The 16,862-nt window shown below is 48.4% G+C and overlaps 4 protein-coding genes across 10 annotated transcripts in view; 1 reads left to right on the top strand and 3 right to left on the bottom strand.

Annotated features, from left to right (window-relative positions):
- Positions 1 to 1,067, bottom strand: part of LOC130522634 (nck-associated protein 5-like) — a 36,913-nt gene extending 35,846 nt beyond the window's left edge. For 2 of the 4 annotated variants that reach the window (XM_057027406.1, XM_057027327.1), the window contains exon 1: positions 227 to 595. Coding sequence is in view for 3 of the 4 variants with exons in the window: in XM_057027327.1 (XP_056883307.1) it covers positions 227 to 282 (56 nt within the window). In the remaining variant the exon portion in view is untranslated. Of the gene's footprint in view, positions 1 to 226 lie in introns of all 4 variants that reach the window. The other 2 variants (XM_057027481.1, XM_057027239.1) reach the window with 2 other exon arrangements.
- Positions 1,068 to 4,442: 3,375 nt separating this feature from the next.
- On the bottom strand, positions 4,443 to 8,167 carry ftcdnl1 (formiminotransferase cyclodeaminase N-terminal like 1). Of its 4 annotated transcripts, none has more exons than XM_057030044.1 (6): positions 7,945 to 8,167; positions 6,377 to 6,495; positions 5,905 to 6,000; positions 5,445 to 5,600; positions 4,982 to 5,170; positions 4,443 to 4,905 (listed from the first exon to the last, which is right to left on the bottom strand). In XM_057030044.1, the coding sequence occupies exons 2-6, from the start codon at positions 6,489 to 6,491 to the stop codon at positions 4,469 to 4,471; spliced, it is 993 nt and encodes a 330-aa protein (XP_056886024.1). In that variant the 5' UTR covers positions 6,492 to 6,495; positions 7,945 to 8,167; the 3' UTR covers positions 4,443 to 4,468. The 4 variants fall into 4 exon arrangements, with proteins under 4 accessions (XP_056886024.1, XP_056885857.1, XP_056885947.1 ...); XM_057029877.1 differs by lacking the exon at positions 7,945 to 8,167 and adding an exon at positions 7,169 to 7,302; XM_057029967.1 differs by lacking the exon at positions 7,945 to 8,167 and adding an exon at positions 7,086 to 7,236.
- Positions 8,002 to 10,846, top strand: c1h2orf69 (chromosome 1 C2orf69 homolog). Its single transcript, XM_057029632.1, has 3 exons — positions 8,002 to 8,289; positions 8,645 to 8,883; positions 9,635 to 10,846. Exons 1-3 carry the CDS (start codon positions 8,002 to 8,004, stop codon positions 10,101 to 10,103), a joined length of 996 nt encoding a protein of 331 aa, XP_056885612.1. The 3' UTR covers positions 10,104 to 10,846.
- On the bottom strand, positions 10,684 to 16,853 carry stk17b (serine/threonine kinase 17b (apoptosis-inducing)). The gene is made up of 7 exons (XM_057029520.1): positions 16,346 to 16,853; positions 14,655 to 14,867; positions 13,956 to 14,094; positions 13,578 to 13,704; positions 13,360 to 13,408; positions 13,084 to 13,263; positions 10,684 to 13,006 (listed from the first exon to the last, which is right to left on the bottom strand). Exons 1-7 carry the CDS (start codon positions 16,465 to 16,467, stop codon positions 12,796 to 12,798), a joined length of 1,041 nt encoding a protein of 346 aa, XP_056885500.1. The 5' UTR covers positions 16,468 to 16,853; the 3' UTR covers positions 10,684 to 12,795.
- Between the last annotated feature and the right edge of the window lie 9 nt (positions 16,854 to 16,862).

Genomic DNA, 16,862 nt, shown 5'->3' with positions numbered 1-16,862 from the left:
GCTCATGCATCATTCATGGAATTCTCCTGCACGGTGCGTGCACGCACACCCCGCCGCCACAGTTGTACTATTGTCCTTAACCGGGGAGGAAATCCAAATATATTTCTGCATTTATTAGCCGGTCGTGATGGAGGGACGCAAACGGCTGTATTCACACATCACGCGAGCACGTGCACACGCATGCAAACCGACACGGGCAGGTCGTAGCCGGGATGTGGACCCTTACCCTGCCAGTCGCTGTTGGAAGCCACACAGGCGGTCGTCAGCGGCGGCGTCGAGCATCCCTCGTCCGCGTCGCCCGGGAAGGAGCTCCGCAATCTAGGTCAGCGATGCTGGCTGCATCTTCGACTGGAGGAGGGGGGCTGAGAAGAAGCCACGGAGGCGAGCGCACGGCTCACAGGCCCGCGCGGGTCCTCGCCTCCAATCCAGGTCGCATCCCGTTCTGCAGCGAAATTCCACAGAGAGTCTGGGGAGCCGCACGGTTCCGACATCCACACGCGTCGAGGTCTGCGAGGAGCAAAACGCCGACGTCTGCACGCAACAGAGCTGCCTCCTCCTCCTCCTCCTCCTCCTCCTCCTCTCCTCCTCCTCCTCTCGCTCTCTCGCGCTGCCTAATTCACTGCTCGATCACTCTATTTCCGTCGGATGCTCACCCTTGTTTCCACTTCACTGCTCCCTCTCTCCCTCGCTCTCTGACTCTCAGCTGTGTCTCAGCGCTCGGTGCCCAGAGGATGTTGAACATGTGTTCAGGGTGGGGGTTGGGGGCTGCTGGCTTCATAGGTGCTGCGCTGTACGTCCCACACAGACAGGTTTAGGCAGGATGGCGGCGCACGCGCGTGCTCACTCTCATGGTGATCAAAGTCTGCTCACCCCTGTTTTTCTGGGTTTTGGCGTTAAAGGTTGAAAGGAGCAGCGAGCGGAGATGAGCTGCTGTGGCTGATGGCCACACGTGGACCGACCGGATCACCTCCGAGGAAGTAACAAATCAGCGGTTTACATATAGAACGGACTTGAATTCTCATTCAATCGAACCACCCTATTTTTAAAAAGCGAACTAAAATAATGTGCCTTTTAGTAGCTCGTGTCATTTCAAGGGGGAAAAATCCCAATTTTAACATTGCGATATTGAATATTTGAGCCTGATACTTGGATCTTTGCTGGAGCTACTGATTTAGGAGACTGTGCTGATTTAATTAGTAGATAAATGAATGACTAGTAGTAGATGAGACTTTCTGACTGGAATTCTTTATCTAATTTATTCCAAATCCATAAAACATAAAACGTGACCTTAGATAAAAACTATTCAAACTGTCTCATCAGAGTTTGAATATTTTGATCACAGCTGGAGGGAAAAAAGGGTCGGGAATAAACAAATGATGGAGGGATGATGGAGGGAAGATGGAGGGAAGATGGAGGGATGATGGAGGGAAGATGGAGGGAAGATGGAGGGATGATGGATGGAAGATGGAGAGATGATGGAGGGATGGTGGAGGAATGGTGGAGGGAGATGGAGGGATGGTGGAGGGATGATGGAGGGAGATGGAGGGATGATGGAGGGAAGATGGATGGGATGATGGAGGGAAGATGGAGGGAAGATGGAGGGATGGTGGAGGGATGGTGGAGGGAAGATGGAGGGATGGAGGGATGATGGAGGATGGTGGAGGGAAGATGGAGGGAAGATGGAGGGAAGATGGAGGAAGATGGATGGAATGATGGAGGGAAGATGGAGGGATGATGGAGGGATGGTGGAGGGAAGATGGAGGGAAGATGGATGGGATGATGGAGGGATGATGGAGGGATGGATGACCTCAGAAGAGCATATAAAGCAGGTGACCTCTGGAACCTCTGCGCTGGGATGAAAGCAGGTGTAATAATTCTCTCTTCCTGGTCAAAGTTAACTAATCTACACGACTCGTAATAATTAAGGTAAATGGTGGCTGACGGGCGGCTGCTGATCACATGATCGCGGTGCTGGATCCCTCCACTGACCCACTTCTGTGTTCATCATCACTTTGCTGCTTGTTTCTAACCTGCAGATTAAAATTTGTCTCTGAAACAGCATCGATGACACAATGGAGGAGCTTTTATTAAATCACCCTTTCTGTGATTTAGCTTATGAAAATAACCTCCCTTCTCTACTATGTTGCTCCAAACTGGGCAAAGATAAAAGGGGGAACCAGAGAAAGCAGCAAGAACGAGCCGAAGAGGGTGAACAGAGAGCTGTGGAATATTTATAGAAGGCTGGAGCCTGGCGTGAAGAAATAAGCTCCTCTATTTCTGACACATGGCTGCGTCTTGGATGGTTCTCTGTCAGGCCAAGTCAGATCAGCAGGAGCAGCGACGCAGCAGCATCACAGCAGCAGCAGCATCATAGCAGTAGCAGCATCACATCAGCAGCAGTATCATAGCAGTAGCAGCAGTAACAGCAGCATCAGAGCAGCAGCATCATAGCAGTAGCAGCAGCAGCAGCAGCAACACAGCAGCAGCATCACAGCAGCAGCAGCAGCAGCAGAGCAACAGCAGCAGAGCAGCAGACGTGTTTCAGGCTTCTCTGCTAAAGTGTTTTTCTAACCAGATAATGGATCAGTGATTTGGCGAAAGATCCCAAGACACATTTCATCAAGAAAGCGATTCCCTCGTGATGATCATACGAGCTATTAGACTGACTCACACAACCAATTAGGCTGTTACAGTGGGGTGTGTGTGTGCGTGTGTGGTGTGTGTGCGTGTGTGGTGTGTGCGTGTGTGTGTGTGTGGGGGGGGGGGAGGTCAGAATGCCCGTCAGAATGTTGTTTTTAACCTCTCGGGTAGTCGAGTCAATCTAAATTCTAAAAAACAAGCACATGCATGTGTGTAGAAAGCAGGATACCTCTGGGCTTATGATGTGACCTAGATTAGGTCTGGATGCTTCCAAGCCTGGCAGGCTGAGAGAGAGAGTGTGTGTGTGTGTGTGTGTGTGTGTGTGAGAGAGAGAGAGAGAGAGGGGGAGAGAGAGTGCATAAGAGCCTCAGCTGGATGATATACAAAGAGGTGAGCGTGACGCAATGAGATTTTAAATCCAAGGAAGCGTGCAGAAAATGGTGGAGAATGACCTCAGAGGGAACCTTCTGTGTTCGCACAAGAGCAGGAAAAATGACACAATATGATGAAGCGAGTGGATGTAGCCAGAAAAACCACAACGTTCGCCCTCGAAACCTTCGCACGCGCATGTTTGAGCTCCCAAGAATCCAAAGTCAGATTTGACTTTCTCTCCCTTCCCCACGTTTAGGTGCCGCTGATTTTATTGGCTCATTTTTAGGCGAGACGTAGCAGATTAGATTTATTTGTGGGAATTATTTCCGTCTTTAATGACAAACAGCCGAAGTGATCTTGGTGCAGTGCCTTGGATCCATACCATGAATGTGCTGCTATTCAACACATTATACTGATCTTATGTAAGAAATGAGTGGAATCATCTCGCCCCAGTTAATTCCTGACCTGTCCTCTGGCCAAATTTGTCTTTATTACATTATTAAGCACTTAATCCTCTGCGTCAAGACCTTGAGAATTGGTTGAAATCGTCAAGAGAGTAACTGAATTAGCAGCGTAGATTTGTTTGGTAAATGCTGCAAAAGCACTGGCTGTTTCTAGAAGATGCAGTCTGTGATGTGGACCAAAAATAGCTGCTCTCTCTCCCTCACACACACTCACACACACGTACTCATGTTGGGACTGACGGTGGGAAATGATGGGAAAAGGCTCATTAGCAGAAACCTCTCAGTAAACACGAGTGTCCAGTTTGCTTCAGACAGGAAATACAGACCTCATTTTCCATTTTTCTACATTACAGCATAAACTCATGAAAGTCTCGCCGAGGAAAATAAAATTTGAATACAATCACCTGTAAAAAGACGACAGCAAGTCCAGCACCCTGCAAAACATCAGTGTGTACATAATATAGACTATAGGATTACATTTTTCTTAAAGAAAACACCCCCTTGTGGCCGATTGCGACATCAGACTCATATGAATCTCTAACCAGGAGGGTTGGCAGCGCCCCCATGTGGCGAAGCCAACATCTGCAGCCCAGTCAGGCCTCCTGGCGTTGACCCCCCTGATGGGGAGGCTGTGTCCCGCGGCGATGTCCTGAAAGTCTGTGCTGACCTACATCCAAACCGTTTTTATGGCCCATTAACCAACGAGGGGTTCTCGGCATGCTAACGGTAAACTGCAAAATATTTATTCCAACTGTTAGTATTGTAAACTTCTTCAGCAGCTGATCAAAGTGCTGATCAAAACACAGCGAAAATTGTATTTTTAATTTGAATAGTCGCTCGTTTCTATCTGACAGCGTCAGAAGGAGCTGGTGACTCTCGCCTGAGGGCGGCTGGAAAAGGCTTCAGCCCCCTCAGCCCTGCTGAGGATGATGGATGGAAGGAAGGAAGGAAGGATGGATGGAAATCTGATGGGTTTATACAAGGTTTATTTTTCACATGCGGATCTTGTGCAGCTCTTTCCAGAACTCTGCTATCCCCTGTGTCAGCGCAAGCTCTGCCAAGCCCCTGCATTCTTGGGGGGTGAACCCCACCAGCGCCGTTCCTTTCGTGCGCACTCCGTGCCTCCCGGCCAGCTCCGTGACCCTCGCCGTGATGAGGGAGGCTGGAACGTGCCAGTACGTTTGTCCGTCTATGCTGAAGGACGGCCACGGTTCGCCCGGGTCCGCGTGACTCGGCGAGCCGCCTGTCACGCTTTCCACGTTACAGGCAATTTCCACAGCGCCCTCGTGTGGCAAAGCCAACACCTGCACCCCCGGCAGGCCTCCCGGGGTGGATTCCCTAATGGCCGTGGCAATGCTGCGTCCCATGGCGATGTCCCGCGTGTCGATGGTGACGTTGCAGTTCATGACGTATGGACTGGACCCGACACCTGCGGCACATCAGCCAGTCACACTTTCAACATCCTGAACTTTGCTCACATGCGATCATCTGAAACTCGGACGCACCCGTGACACCGAATCTCCTCCGCGGCTCCGGCCCCACATCTGGTCTGACAGTCTGCAGGTCCAGTGACTTCTGGAACCAGCCCATCTCCTTCCTCCTCTGCGCCAGCCCCCGCTGGAGGGGATGATCCGCCCAACCAAACAGGAAGGCGCTGGTGCCCTGGACGCGCTCGGTGAGAGCCTGAGCTAACGCTGAGGGCGAGGCGAGATGTTATAACACGCACAGCACAGAGAGTGAGACAAACCAGAGCTGGGGTGTCGGCGTCCACGTGGACCCGAAACCCATCTGTGAAGACCGTTCTTGTTAGTGCTAACGTGCTAATTGTTATATTGCGCAATCACCGCATGCAGATGAGACGCCACACGCCAGGTCTGCTCGTTGTCACGGAGACAGACGGTAAACTGTGAAACTAATCAACAGCACAGGAAGGTGAAGAAGTCCTTCAGCCCACACTTCCCTTCTCACCTCGAGCCTCCTTAGCACACTCCTCCACCCCCACCTCCTCCCCCAAGGGGTAAATTGGTACGAGGTCGACGGCGCCCATGCATGGGTGGATCCCTGAGTGAGCTCGCATGTCGATCAGTCCGCAGGCTTTCACGCACGCAGACAGGACGGCCTCCCCTGGAACGCCACGGGATTACCACCGTTTATTTAGTCGTTGTCACACAGTGCAGAACATAAAAACTCTAAACAGCAACGTCTCCGTCTGCGTTGTCAGAAGATTCAAACTTCACTGGGATTTTCAGCAGAAAATGTTCAGCCTCATATTTTTGTGCGTTCAAATCCGTGACAAAGCTTATTAAGGGATTTTTTTTCCCTCTCGGGGGGATTTACAGAAGCAGGACGGGGGCTGAATCCCTGCAGAGGCAGCAGGGATTCGGGAGAAACGGAGGATAAATGAGCAGTATGGAAGTTCTGCACTCACGGATGGAGTCCACGCTGGCCACGATGGTGATGACGGAGCGGTTGTAGTCACGGTCATTAAAAATGTTCAGCACCGTGGTTCCATCACGCCGAACTCCTGACAAAAGAGTCGGGAAAGGAGAGTCAAAGGTGTAGCGGCTTCATCAAGGACACACACAAGAATAGTCCTGTTAAATAAACGGGAATAAATGTGGAAAAGAAAAGGCTCTGAAAGGTGTTTAAGAGAGATCAATGAGAATGAGAATTTAAATAAATTTCATATATATTTAATATGTACAAACAAATAACAAATCTAATATTTTCTTTTAACATCTGTTTTCCACAGAGGGAATCCACATTTTCAGGCGACACAAATTTCAGTCAAAAGGATAGAAACAGCTAATGTTGCATTATTTTGTTAGACTATTGTGTTATGTTAGCAGAGACTTGCTAATATTTCCAGCCTGTTCTACTGGACACAGAATCCGACTTGCCGTCGGTGTCGTACACGGCTGCCTTGGCCACAGTCTCCACCAGATCTTTCTTGCGAGCTTCAGAAACATTGAGAAGACAAGCCACCAGTCTTCTACCCAAAGAACTGGAAGCCATGATTCTGAAACCAAGTTAATTATGTCACAAGATGAACTCCAGAAATCTAATAATCAAAATATTCTTGCTACATTGCTGCTCAGCTGGAATGGATCAGACTTCACTGTTCTGGTAATGTTACCAAACATCTAATACTCAGAAGTATTTGAAACTGAAGTCTATATTTCTTTATTCTGAAGTAAAATGATTTAGTCTTTTTAATTTAATGTAGTTAATTGTGCTATAGCAAACTGTTCCTTAACTCTTTTTATTAATCCTTTGCTGATGAATGGTGAATTTTAATTCACTGTTGGAGTAAAGCTTAAATAGCATTTAAATGCAGTGATTAATCGAAGAAACTGATAAAACTCTAAATGAATTAGAATAAGAAGGCACTCTGCAGAGAAAAATCGAACAGGCTGTATTTGGAAATCTGACATTGGTTTCCACGCATTTTACTGTAGGTCTATTGTAAAAGTTATACTGACAGCTCCTAATATATCAGTGCTCAGGGTCTACATGTTTACCAACCATGTTCAAAGTCCAAATTCATTCATTTCACTGTAAGTTACACACGTGACAATAATCATTTAGTGTCCATAACATGTGTCTTACGGTAGCTGCGTTAGTTACATCGAGAGATCGTTCACTGGATGCAGTTGAACCGCAGCTCAAATGCATAGTTTACCATAGTTTACCTATTTTCTCAGCGTTGTCAGCAGCTGAGCACAAAGTTCGCGCAACTGCGGAGAAAGTTTAGACGTGCGGACACTGCAGATAAACGTCGTTAGAGACGCGCCACCGGTACAAGATAGTTCACCTCTATGTTAAAGTGGGTTTGTATTACCTTAAATATGATTTGGGAATATACATGTGCCTACAACTGTGCCAAACTACGTATTCATATTGTGAATTTCTTATATACATTTTGTTAATGTAATGTATGCATCCAAGAGGGAAAATTAAATTGGTGTAAAGGAATTCATTTTTTTAAACTGTTTTGACCATACACATGAAAAGATTTCAGAAACATAATGATTGCCAGTATAATTTGATTGCCAGTATATAATAAAGTAATATAGATATTACAGTTTATGAATATACATTTTCATTTTTCTGTTCTGGAGCTTAGAACTACTTAAGGTACTTTTACGCCATTATCCAAAACCGGAAGTAAGAAAGGTGTTCATCTCGCCTTCACCCCCACTCATTTGTCTTTGGTGTAGCACGTGATCACTTCCGCATCCGTATTTATGTTAGCAGCGAGTGTCGCAGTGTGTCTTTAACAAACAGCGCCTCTTTATGGACAGAAAACGCCCCCACAAATGTACAAAATAAGTGAATACAAGATTTAAAAAATATATTATTTTTCATTTCAACCTGAACCAATATGACAGGCGACCAATGCGGTGCTTTTAATGTAGTAGTGTTTAAATGTTTGATGTTAGCTACAAGCAGCGAATGCTAACGTCACCTAGCTGGCAGCAGCGATGTGAAGAAAGGGGGAAAACGTCAAATCGCTGTACAGTTCATGTTAGTTGTCCGTTCGGTTTCGGTGCGCTTCATTCTTACAACCATGACCTCTGTGGCAGCGACAGCATCCGCTAAAGCTCCGGGGCTGCGTGAGTCCCCGGGCTTTGATGCGCACAGCGGGACTGCGGGGCAGAGGCTGCAGAAGCTGCCGTCGGTTCCAGGCAGCGATCCGAGGCGAGTGAACGACCTGCTGCTGCTCCGGCCTGATCCGGGCGGCCACAGGGATCCAGAAGCAAAGGAGGAGAGCAGCAACAGACATGTGGTGTTTTTCCACGGGGATATCCAGGTTGGTGTCAGGAGTGAATCAAGAAAACATTTGTTCCAACGCTTTGCAGGTCAAAATACACTTGCAGCATTAAGTGTTCTGATCATAAACAACATACAAACCTGAGAATATTTTTCATTATCAGCCATCCTGGTGAAAGGAATGCTGACATTAAGATATCAGATTATGTATTTATGTGGCATCTTGGGTTTTTTTCCCTGTTTTTAATCAGTCATGGGGAAAAATAAAACGTGAAGCTTAAATAACAGTTTTTCCGCCCGTTAATGAAGCTTCTCACTCCATCTTTGTTTTGATGTGGAAGTGTTAAAATGATAGCGTGCTGATGACACTCCTGATGGGTTCTTTCTTCATGCAGAACTTCCAGGATGAGATGGCCCTGCAGCCCGATGCGGCCCAGTGGCTCCGCTGGAGTCTGGAGCAGGTGGCCGTCACGCTGGGCCACCGCTTCCCCGACCAACACATCTGGGTGGTCAGAGCCTCCACCCTGTATCTCAACAAGTTCAGCTGCTACCACAACTTTGTGGACAGCAACATGTTCGGAGCGCCGGAGCACTCCTTCTACTCCCGTGACTTTGGAGCGTTCCACCACCTCAGGTATTTATTGGCCGCCATGTCAGGCTCTTCGTTAACCTTTGACAGACTTTCAGCCCGGTGACGTCACCACCTCCCATCACAACGTTCTCATTTGTCCATCAGTGTAAAATGTTGAAGTTCTGCCTGTCAAACCGATGTTTGACCACGTGGAGGCAGGAACGAGCTTCAGACGCATGAAGGCATCATTTTTGGGGCATTGTTCGAGGTTTCTATGGCGACAGGACATCAACATTGAATATTTTATTTATTGTATTTTTTGCCCTGACGATTCTTGGCAAGTCAGGAAAAAACCTCAGATAAACAGCAGCATATTTTGGGAATTTTAATTCATGCTAAAATGACAGCAGACATTTGTTAACATCACTTTCAGGAGTTTTGAGACAATATAAATCAGAATTGGTAGGTAAAATAAAGAAGAGTAAAATAAGCCATTTATCAGTATTTAGGTGGCTGCTACTTTGTGATTTAGGGGTGTAAATATAAATCATATTTTCTGATAAAGATGGAGGACAAGAGGATGTTTTTACTGTTAAATTATAGTGTGATTGTCTGCTTTAATTAATCATTTAAAACACTTTAATTCAAGTGAATTAAAGAGGCCAGTCGCGCTCGGTCGCCCTCTAGTGGCGAAGGTCACTCCTCAGCGATGCCCCAGTGTTCACAGGCACCCCGTGGCAATAAGAACAACTTTCTTCTCAGTTCTGGGGCGTCTGTTGTCCGTCTGTGACCGTGCGGGTGTTTGTGTCTGCAGGGCCCTGCTGAGCCACGGCATGCAGCGAGCCCACCTGCCCAACCCGCTCCAGCTCCAGGCGGGCGCCGACAGCGGGGTTTCGCTGACGCTGGTGGGCTTCAGCAAAGGCTGCGTGGTCCTGAACCAGATGGTGTACGAATTGTCCGGCGCCCGCGCCGACCCGCAGATGGCGGAATTTGTCAAGTGCATTTCAGACATGTTCTGGCTGGACGGCGGCCACCCGGGAGGAAGCGACACCTGGGTGACGGACAGACAGGTGCTGAAGGAGCTGGCGTCCAGCGGTGTGTCGATCCACGCGCACGTCACCCCCTACGAGGTGCGCGACCCGATGCGGGCCTGGGTGGGCCGCGAGTACGGGTGTTTCATCAAGACGCTGGAGGAGTTGGGGGCGTGTCCGAGTAAGAAGCTGCACTTTGAGGATGAGCCCGCCTCCATCGAGAACCACTTCAGGGTCATCCAGGAATTCTGAGTTGCTGCTTCGTGTGACATGTGATGGGTTTTAAATGATTACAGCTTTGGCTGAAGCAGGTTATTCCATTCTCTCTCTCTCTTTGCACTCGTGTTGAGCATTTTTAGACACATGAATGTTTGATTCCGTGTGATTAATTAAGATTAAGTAGCTGCTTTCATTCCTTTGGTGTCAGCGCAGACGATGGTTCCACTAATTGCTCCTCGGTCAACTCTCTCGTGTCCGGAGGAGTTTAAGAGATTTTCTAGTTCAAGGGGCAATATTTTCATTTAGCGTGAAAAAGGTTTAACACGTATTTTAAAACACACTAAATAACGTTTAAGATTATTTTTTAAGACATACTAGACTGATAGCAAGTTCTTTCTGAATCAGACCCCAAACCGACTATTTTTTCATCCAAAATGATGTTTTCCTCTCGCTGGGCCTTTGGTTCTGAGCCTAATGAGCATCTTTGCACTGTGTTACTGCTGAATGTAACTCGGATCATTCCAGGATGTTTACATTTACGTGTTCGGGCCGTGTGTGGTGACATTAAAGCTTCTGTGACTGTTGTGAAGCGGCTCAAAAACCACACGAGCCGTTATTGTCTACAACCTTTAATCAGCTTCTCCAGTTTGCTTTGTGATGCATAAATATTAGCCTGCAGATGATCACAACTCAATTATCTCTTTTAGTCATTTCAAATGCCCGTACATTAAAATATATATATGTATAAAATGCAAAATAAACATACATCTCCTGGACATTGTGCTGGTGGCTGCTCTGACTCCAACCTACAGAATCCTTCAGTATCAAAAGACAAATGGGAATGTTGTGACGTTTTCACCCTGGAGTACAACACTTTCATTCACACACACACACACACACACAGCTGTAGAGAGAACAACAGCCAGGCTAACGCGTTAGCGGTGCTGGAGACGAGCCGACGACGGTCACAAACAGGCTCCGCCTGGCGCCCTCAGCCCGGTGACGTCGCCCGATCTCGCCACGCTGCCAAACAATGCTGCTCAAGGAACGGAGCGGCATCGTCTGAGCATCACAGGCCCAGTCAGCTGGCCGGAGAGGTACCGAGAACAGCCGAGTAACACACACTCAGGCTCACTTAGCTTAAACACAGAGGCAGCAGCAGCAGGCATCTGCCTCTGAGAAGATCTGAGAAGGCTTTCCAGTTTCCAGGATGACAGCACAGCTACACACACACACACACACACACACACAACAACGTGCACGGTTTGGCACCTCTGATAGAAAGAGGAATGTCTGCATGGGAGCAGATAAATCTGGACTTGAGAGGTGACGTGTTCTCATGCAGGTCGGTTGAGCAACGCAGCACCTCGTGTTTGACGTTAAACAGCACGAGACAAACGCGTCTGTCTAAAAAACAAGACTACAGAGAAATTCCACCTAACTCTCTTGGCACTCAAAGCCGACACTTAAAGGAAGAGTCCAAAACCCACAAACTAAACCTTCAGCATTCCCATTAATCCTCCCAAAAGAAACCCGACTCCTCAACAGTACTTCCCAGTCCCACCTTAAAACTCATCTGCACTTCCATCTGGCCAACATTTCCAACACCTCAAACCGTCTCCAGAATACCCTCAACACCTCCTTATTAAGACACCAGCACATTATTTACATTAAAATGTATAAATCAGCACATAAATAGTAAATAGGCATACAAGAATAATATAAGACAGTGAGCAGAGAGCAGCAGGCCCTGAGATAACGACAGGAAGAGATCACTTGAGATAATTGTGCTGAGTGACTTTGGCGGAATTCTCATTAGCTTCAACACGCGTGTTGTGTTTAAGTGCTCAAAGACAAGCGTTCCTCCTCAGAGGGGAAGGTTACACCCCGGTGAGTAAGTGTGGGTGTAGCGTGACTCCCAGCAGCAGTTCAGACCAAAACCAGCTTCATTCTCTTCCTCTGCGAGAGGATTCGTGGGGAAAATTCTCATTTAATATGCACAAGAGGGAAAATATGAGCTACTACAGCGTTGGTTCAATGTCTCAGGTACTGAAACGTTTGTTCGATTCAGCAACGCAGGGAAGAGGGAAGCTTTTTCCTTTGGGGATGAACTCCTGCTGTAACGTTTTGGCCCGGGGGGGTAAATTAGCAGCTCCGTTTAAGCCTTTCCAGCGCCACACGTGGACGAGAAATATTGATCATAAAAATCATTCCAGCTAAAACCCTGAGCTAAATCTAAACATGCGTCCCATCACGGAGAATAAAAACTGTCTGGAGGAATGCAGCTGCTGGTAGTGGGAGGTCAGACAGCAGCAGGTTTGATCAGCAGAACAATACAGGAAACATCTGGAACGCTCCAGCTGTCTAAATCTCTACGACATGCTAACTAAGTACAAACCTCACCGCTGACGGGAGCCTGTGTCGAGTTACGCACGTCTACTAACGACAGTAACGAGCAGAAAAGAGGCGGCTCTTGAGTTAATACGGAGACGAGCGCCGCGCCAGCTTCTCCGTCTTTGAACAACAGTTTAGCTGGGAAACGCCGTCAAACACGTCAGCGTTAACGAGACAGCTCTGGGATGTTTAGCTGGTTATCTTTGGCACGAGTGGTCGGTGTAAGGGAGGTTAACACTTGAGCGCTGACGGGTTTTCTGAAGGTTTAAAACGATTTAAAAGCTCAGAGGAGCGACGCGGCGCCGCTGCCTCCGCCCTCCGTCGCTCCTCTTCAGCAGAATTCGGCAGACGCCGTCTCTTCGAAGCGAAACCGTTTTACGTGGGGGGACTCCAGGAAGTTCTCCTTGTCCTCGGGGTCTTCAGACGGGGCGCCCCACTTGGAACCGGAGATCCTCTCCCTGATGATGGCAACAGAGTCCGGACTCAGGCAGAGCTGCCACAGCCAGGGGTGACTCAAGCACTCGGCGGCGCTGGGCCGGTCCCTGGACGTGGACCAGGACGGAGGTTCAGCCACATGCATCGTTCAGACTAAAAGATCGGACGGCGAGTCTTTACTCACTCTGGCGCTTTGACCAGCAGCTTGCGGATGAAGTCGACGGCGAGCTCGGACACCCTGGAGAAGGCGTCGCGGCTGTAGTCCACGCTGACCTGGGACACGTTCAGGAAGGTCTCCTGCTTGTCATCCCCAGCAAAGGGAGACTCTCCCGTCACCAGCATGTAGGCGATAACCCCCACGCTCCTGAGGGGACAAACAGGAAGCACCTTCAGCACCTCCAACTCGGGGGGCCTGAACTGCTGTTCAAAACGGGGTCGGCTTTGATCGGGATGGACTCACCACAGGTCGGTTGCTGTGGTGATGGGCTCGTAATTCAGGATCTCTGGAGCTGAAAGAGGACAAATCACAGTTTTACGCCGCTAAATGAGGTATTTCCGGGTTCGTAACCTTTCCCCCTCCGCAGGAAGCTCAGTAATTACTCCCAAAGGTGCCGGTAGACGCTCCTCCGTGTCTGCGTGGGGGAGTTGCTACCTGCGAGTGGCTCCTTCGCTACTCACCCACGTATTCTGGGGTGCCGAGAATCTCCCTGAGCTCGCCGACGCTGCCCAGCTTGCGGGCCAGGCCGAAGTCCACGATCTTAATGTCCCCGAGAGGTGAAAGGCTGGTGAGGAGGATGTTCTGTGGCTGAGGGAGGAACAGAGAGAAACACACAGCCATTATGCCGACGGTGCCGCTGTGGGACAGAACGTTTGTGGGTTCCGTCTCCGTCTTTGGTGCTGACCGATGAAAAGAACCGATTGTTTTTAATGAAATTCCAGGACGACTCTTTCTTTTTAAAATGATGCTTCATAAGGATCCCTGAATAACACGTGGGGACCCTGGATTCAGGGGTTATTTGCTGTAATGAGGGACGGGACGGTTCTGCGTGCACAAACCTTCAGGTCCAAGTGCACCAGGTTGTTCTGGTGGAGCTGGTGGACGCCCTCCAGTGTCTGTCGGATCAGACGGGTGATCTGAGTCTCCGGCAGCAGCTCGTCAGACACACAGTGGTCAAATATCTCCCCACCTGCCGCGCTGGGTAAAGAAGACACAGTCAATACACGATTCAACCCCAGACCCACGGCAGGATGAGCGTCCAATAAAGTGTCCCGGGGGAGCAGAACCAGCAGGTTCCATGAAAGGCAGCCTGAAAGTTCACGTTCACACAGAGATACATGATGGGCTGGCGGATTTCTGCTGGTTTGAACACAAGTTTCTTGCCAGAGGGGATCTGGATAAACTTACCAGCCAGAAACCTCACACCAGCTTCCTGCTTCCTGTATCTGTGCGAGTCCAGGCTGCTCTAAAGCCCGAAGTACCAGCGCACACTTTCAATTCTATTGTGTCTCGGATCAACAAAAGTTCCTCATCCTCTTTGTACTGCTCAGAATGTAACGAAACAAATGAGGTGATGAAACTGTTCAAGTATCTTTGGCACAAACTGTACGGGAGCCAATGAAACCGGTCCTGATAAACCTGTCGGGGAGATTGAGGATCGTACGTGAAGATAGCAGCTCTTTACGCCCGGTGAACACCGACGGAGGCTCCTGTCGTTTTCCCCGACAGCGACGCCGTGTTGCAGGTTGTGAACTCACTATTCCAGCACCAAGATGATGTCGTGATCCGTCTCGTACGCGGCGACGAGGTTCACGACCCTGGCGTTGCTCCGGGACATCTCCAGGACCGCCATCTCGTGGGTGACCTCGGCCCGGCAGTCTCGACCTCGACGCCGCTTCCGGATGAACTTAGCAGCGAAGACCTTCCCCGTGGCCTTGTCCACGCAGCGCTTCACCACCGCAAACTTCCCCCTGGCGAGCCACAATCACGCCGTTAGGGTCATTTCTTATCAGAACACGAACAAAGTGGAGGAAGTGGGGAGGACACGACCTGCTGCTGGATTAAGGTGTGTGTGATTAAGGTGTGTGTCACAGTTTGAAATCCTCTCAAAAGCACAGAGCTCAGAAAGTGACCTGACATTAAAGATACTAAAGATACACCCACTGGAGTTTCGCTTCCTTTCCAAACTTTAGTGCCATTTAAATATTTTAGGTGTTGAATCATTTTCGAACTGGCAGGACGACTCACATCAGACTTTCATGTTGAATTCATGGAAACAGTTCACCTGAAGGTCTAATGAGAACTGCTCCAGGAAAGTCCCAAAACTACTGTGACTGTGGAGTCTACGGCCCGAGGAGAAGGATGTAAGAAGAGAAGGATGGAAACAATAAGGATCTGTATGCGTGCGTGTCTTTGTTGTGTTCATGAATTCACCAGATCAGTGACTTTCTGCACAATTTGGCATTTTCTTGTGAAGAAAATCCCTTAAAATAAAGGTTTATCGACCCACAGCGAGACATTCGACCAGCCTGAATGAGCAAGCAGGACATGTAAATTACTTTTACAAATAAACCGAGTCTTTTTGTGTCACAATGGTTGCACTTGTGTCACATCCTGATGCAAAGTTAGCCACTTTATAGGTGTTGCATCCACCGAACGATGACAGGAAAGCTTGTCTCGTCTTCCCGTTTCATGAACGCCGCTTCTCCTTTCTGGCTTCTGCGTGTGCTGGTGCTTTTCTTCCTGTTTTGCCCTCACAATCACACCCTAACTGCAACATGACACATCACGCAAAAATCAAACACACCTCGAGAGTTCTCAACACAGGATTACCAGCCACCGGCAGTTGCCACGGCGACCCGGAGTAATAAACACATGAATATATGTATTGTTGTCTGGTTTAGTGGCTGCTGTCAGGTTTGTGGCTGAGGTTCAGAGTCCAGACAAGAACAACAGGTGTTAGATTTCCTTGTTCTGTGCCAAACATAATCGTGACCTGCCTTTAACCGTTGGTAAATGAGTTTATAAGCCAAGATTCACCTAAATATCATCCTCCACAAATCAGGATGAAAGTATATTTGCCTAGTGGAGGGACCACATATGAAACGAATGAATAATCCCAAATATTTTATCTGTCAATGTGATGGGAAAGGGTCGACTTATATTCACATTTCTTTGCTTGGCAATGCTAACTTATCAATTAAAATACTATATCGTGAACACGATGCTGCCAAACTAAAATCTGAGCCTCCAAACTTTAATATTGACGAAGGGATATAATCAAAAAGTCATTTTTAAGCTTATTACCCTGCCTGATTGTGCAGGAAATCCTGTCCCTCAGCTTTAGCCTCGCTTACGTCTGAAGCTCCTTTCAAAAACAGGGAATTTGATCAGCGCACTCGGAACCCGGAGGAAGAGCTCTGAAGCTGATCCCAGGTCCGGAACTCACCGTCCGAGCTCTCCGGTCAGCTCGTAGACACTCTCCATCGGTTCTGTGCTGATGGGGGTCTGGATGTCGCACAGAAGCCCCGCAGACGCACCGCTGCGACCGTCCATCCGCCTCCGAGACATCTTCCCTTCTGCTGCCGACTTCGGTACCGTGTAAATAAGACAGCGGAACTAACCTAGATCGCTAACTAACATTTACAGAACTCGCCTGCTTTAACTTACATGTTAATCTGACCGGATGGTTTACGGTTAGCTCCAACTAAGTTAGCTAACTGAGTTAGCTCGACACTCAATGTCGACAGTACAAAAGTTAAAAGAGATTTTCTTGGTTCTACCACCTATCGTTTACTTTATACCGTCCCTAACTCATCCCATAACTTTGTTGGACTAACCAACCTAAGAACCTTCGCGCTCGACACTTGGAAAACTTTGGTTAGTTTGCGGAGTTTCGGCTGATTTTTTTTACATCCATCGGTTTGACACTTTCCCGACACGTCACTACGCGGCGCGTGCGCAGA

This window comes from Takifugu flavidus, chromosome 1, assembly GCF_003711565.1.
Source record: "Takifugu flavidus isolate HTHZ2018 chromosome 1, ASM371156v2, whole genome shotgun sequence".
Lineage (NCBI taxonomy): Eukaryota > Metazoa > Chordata > Actinopteri > Tetraodontiformes > Tetraodontidae > Takifugu > Takifugu flavidus.
This window is presented reverse-complemented; position numbering and strand designations above follow the sequence as displayed.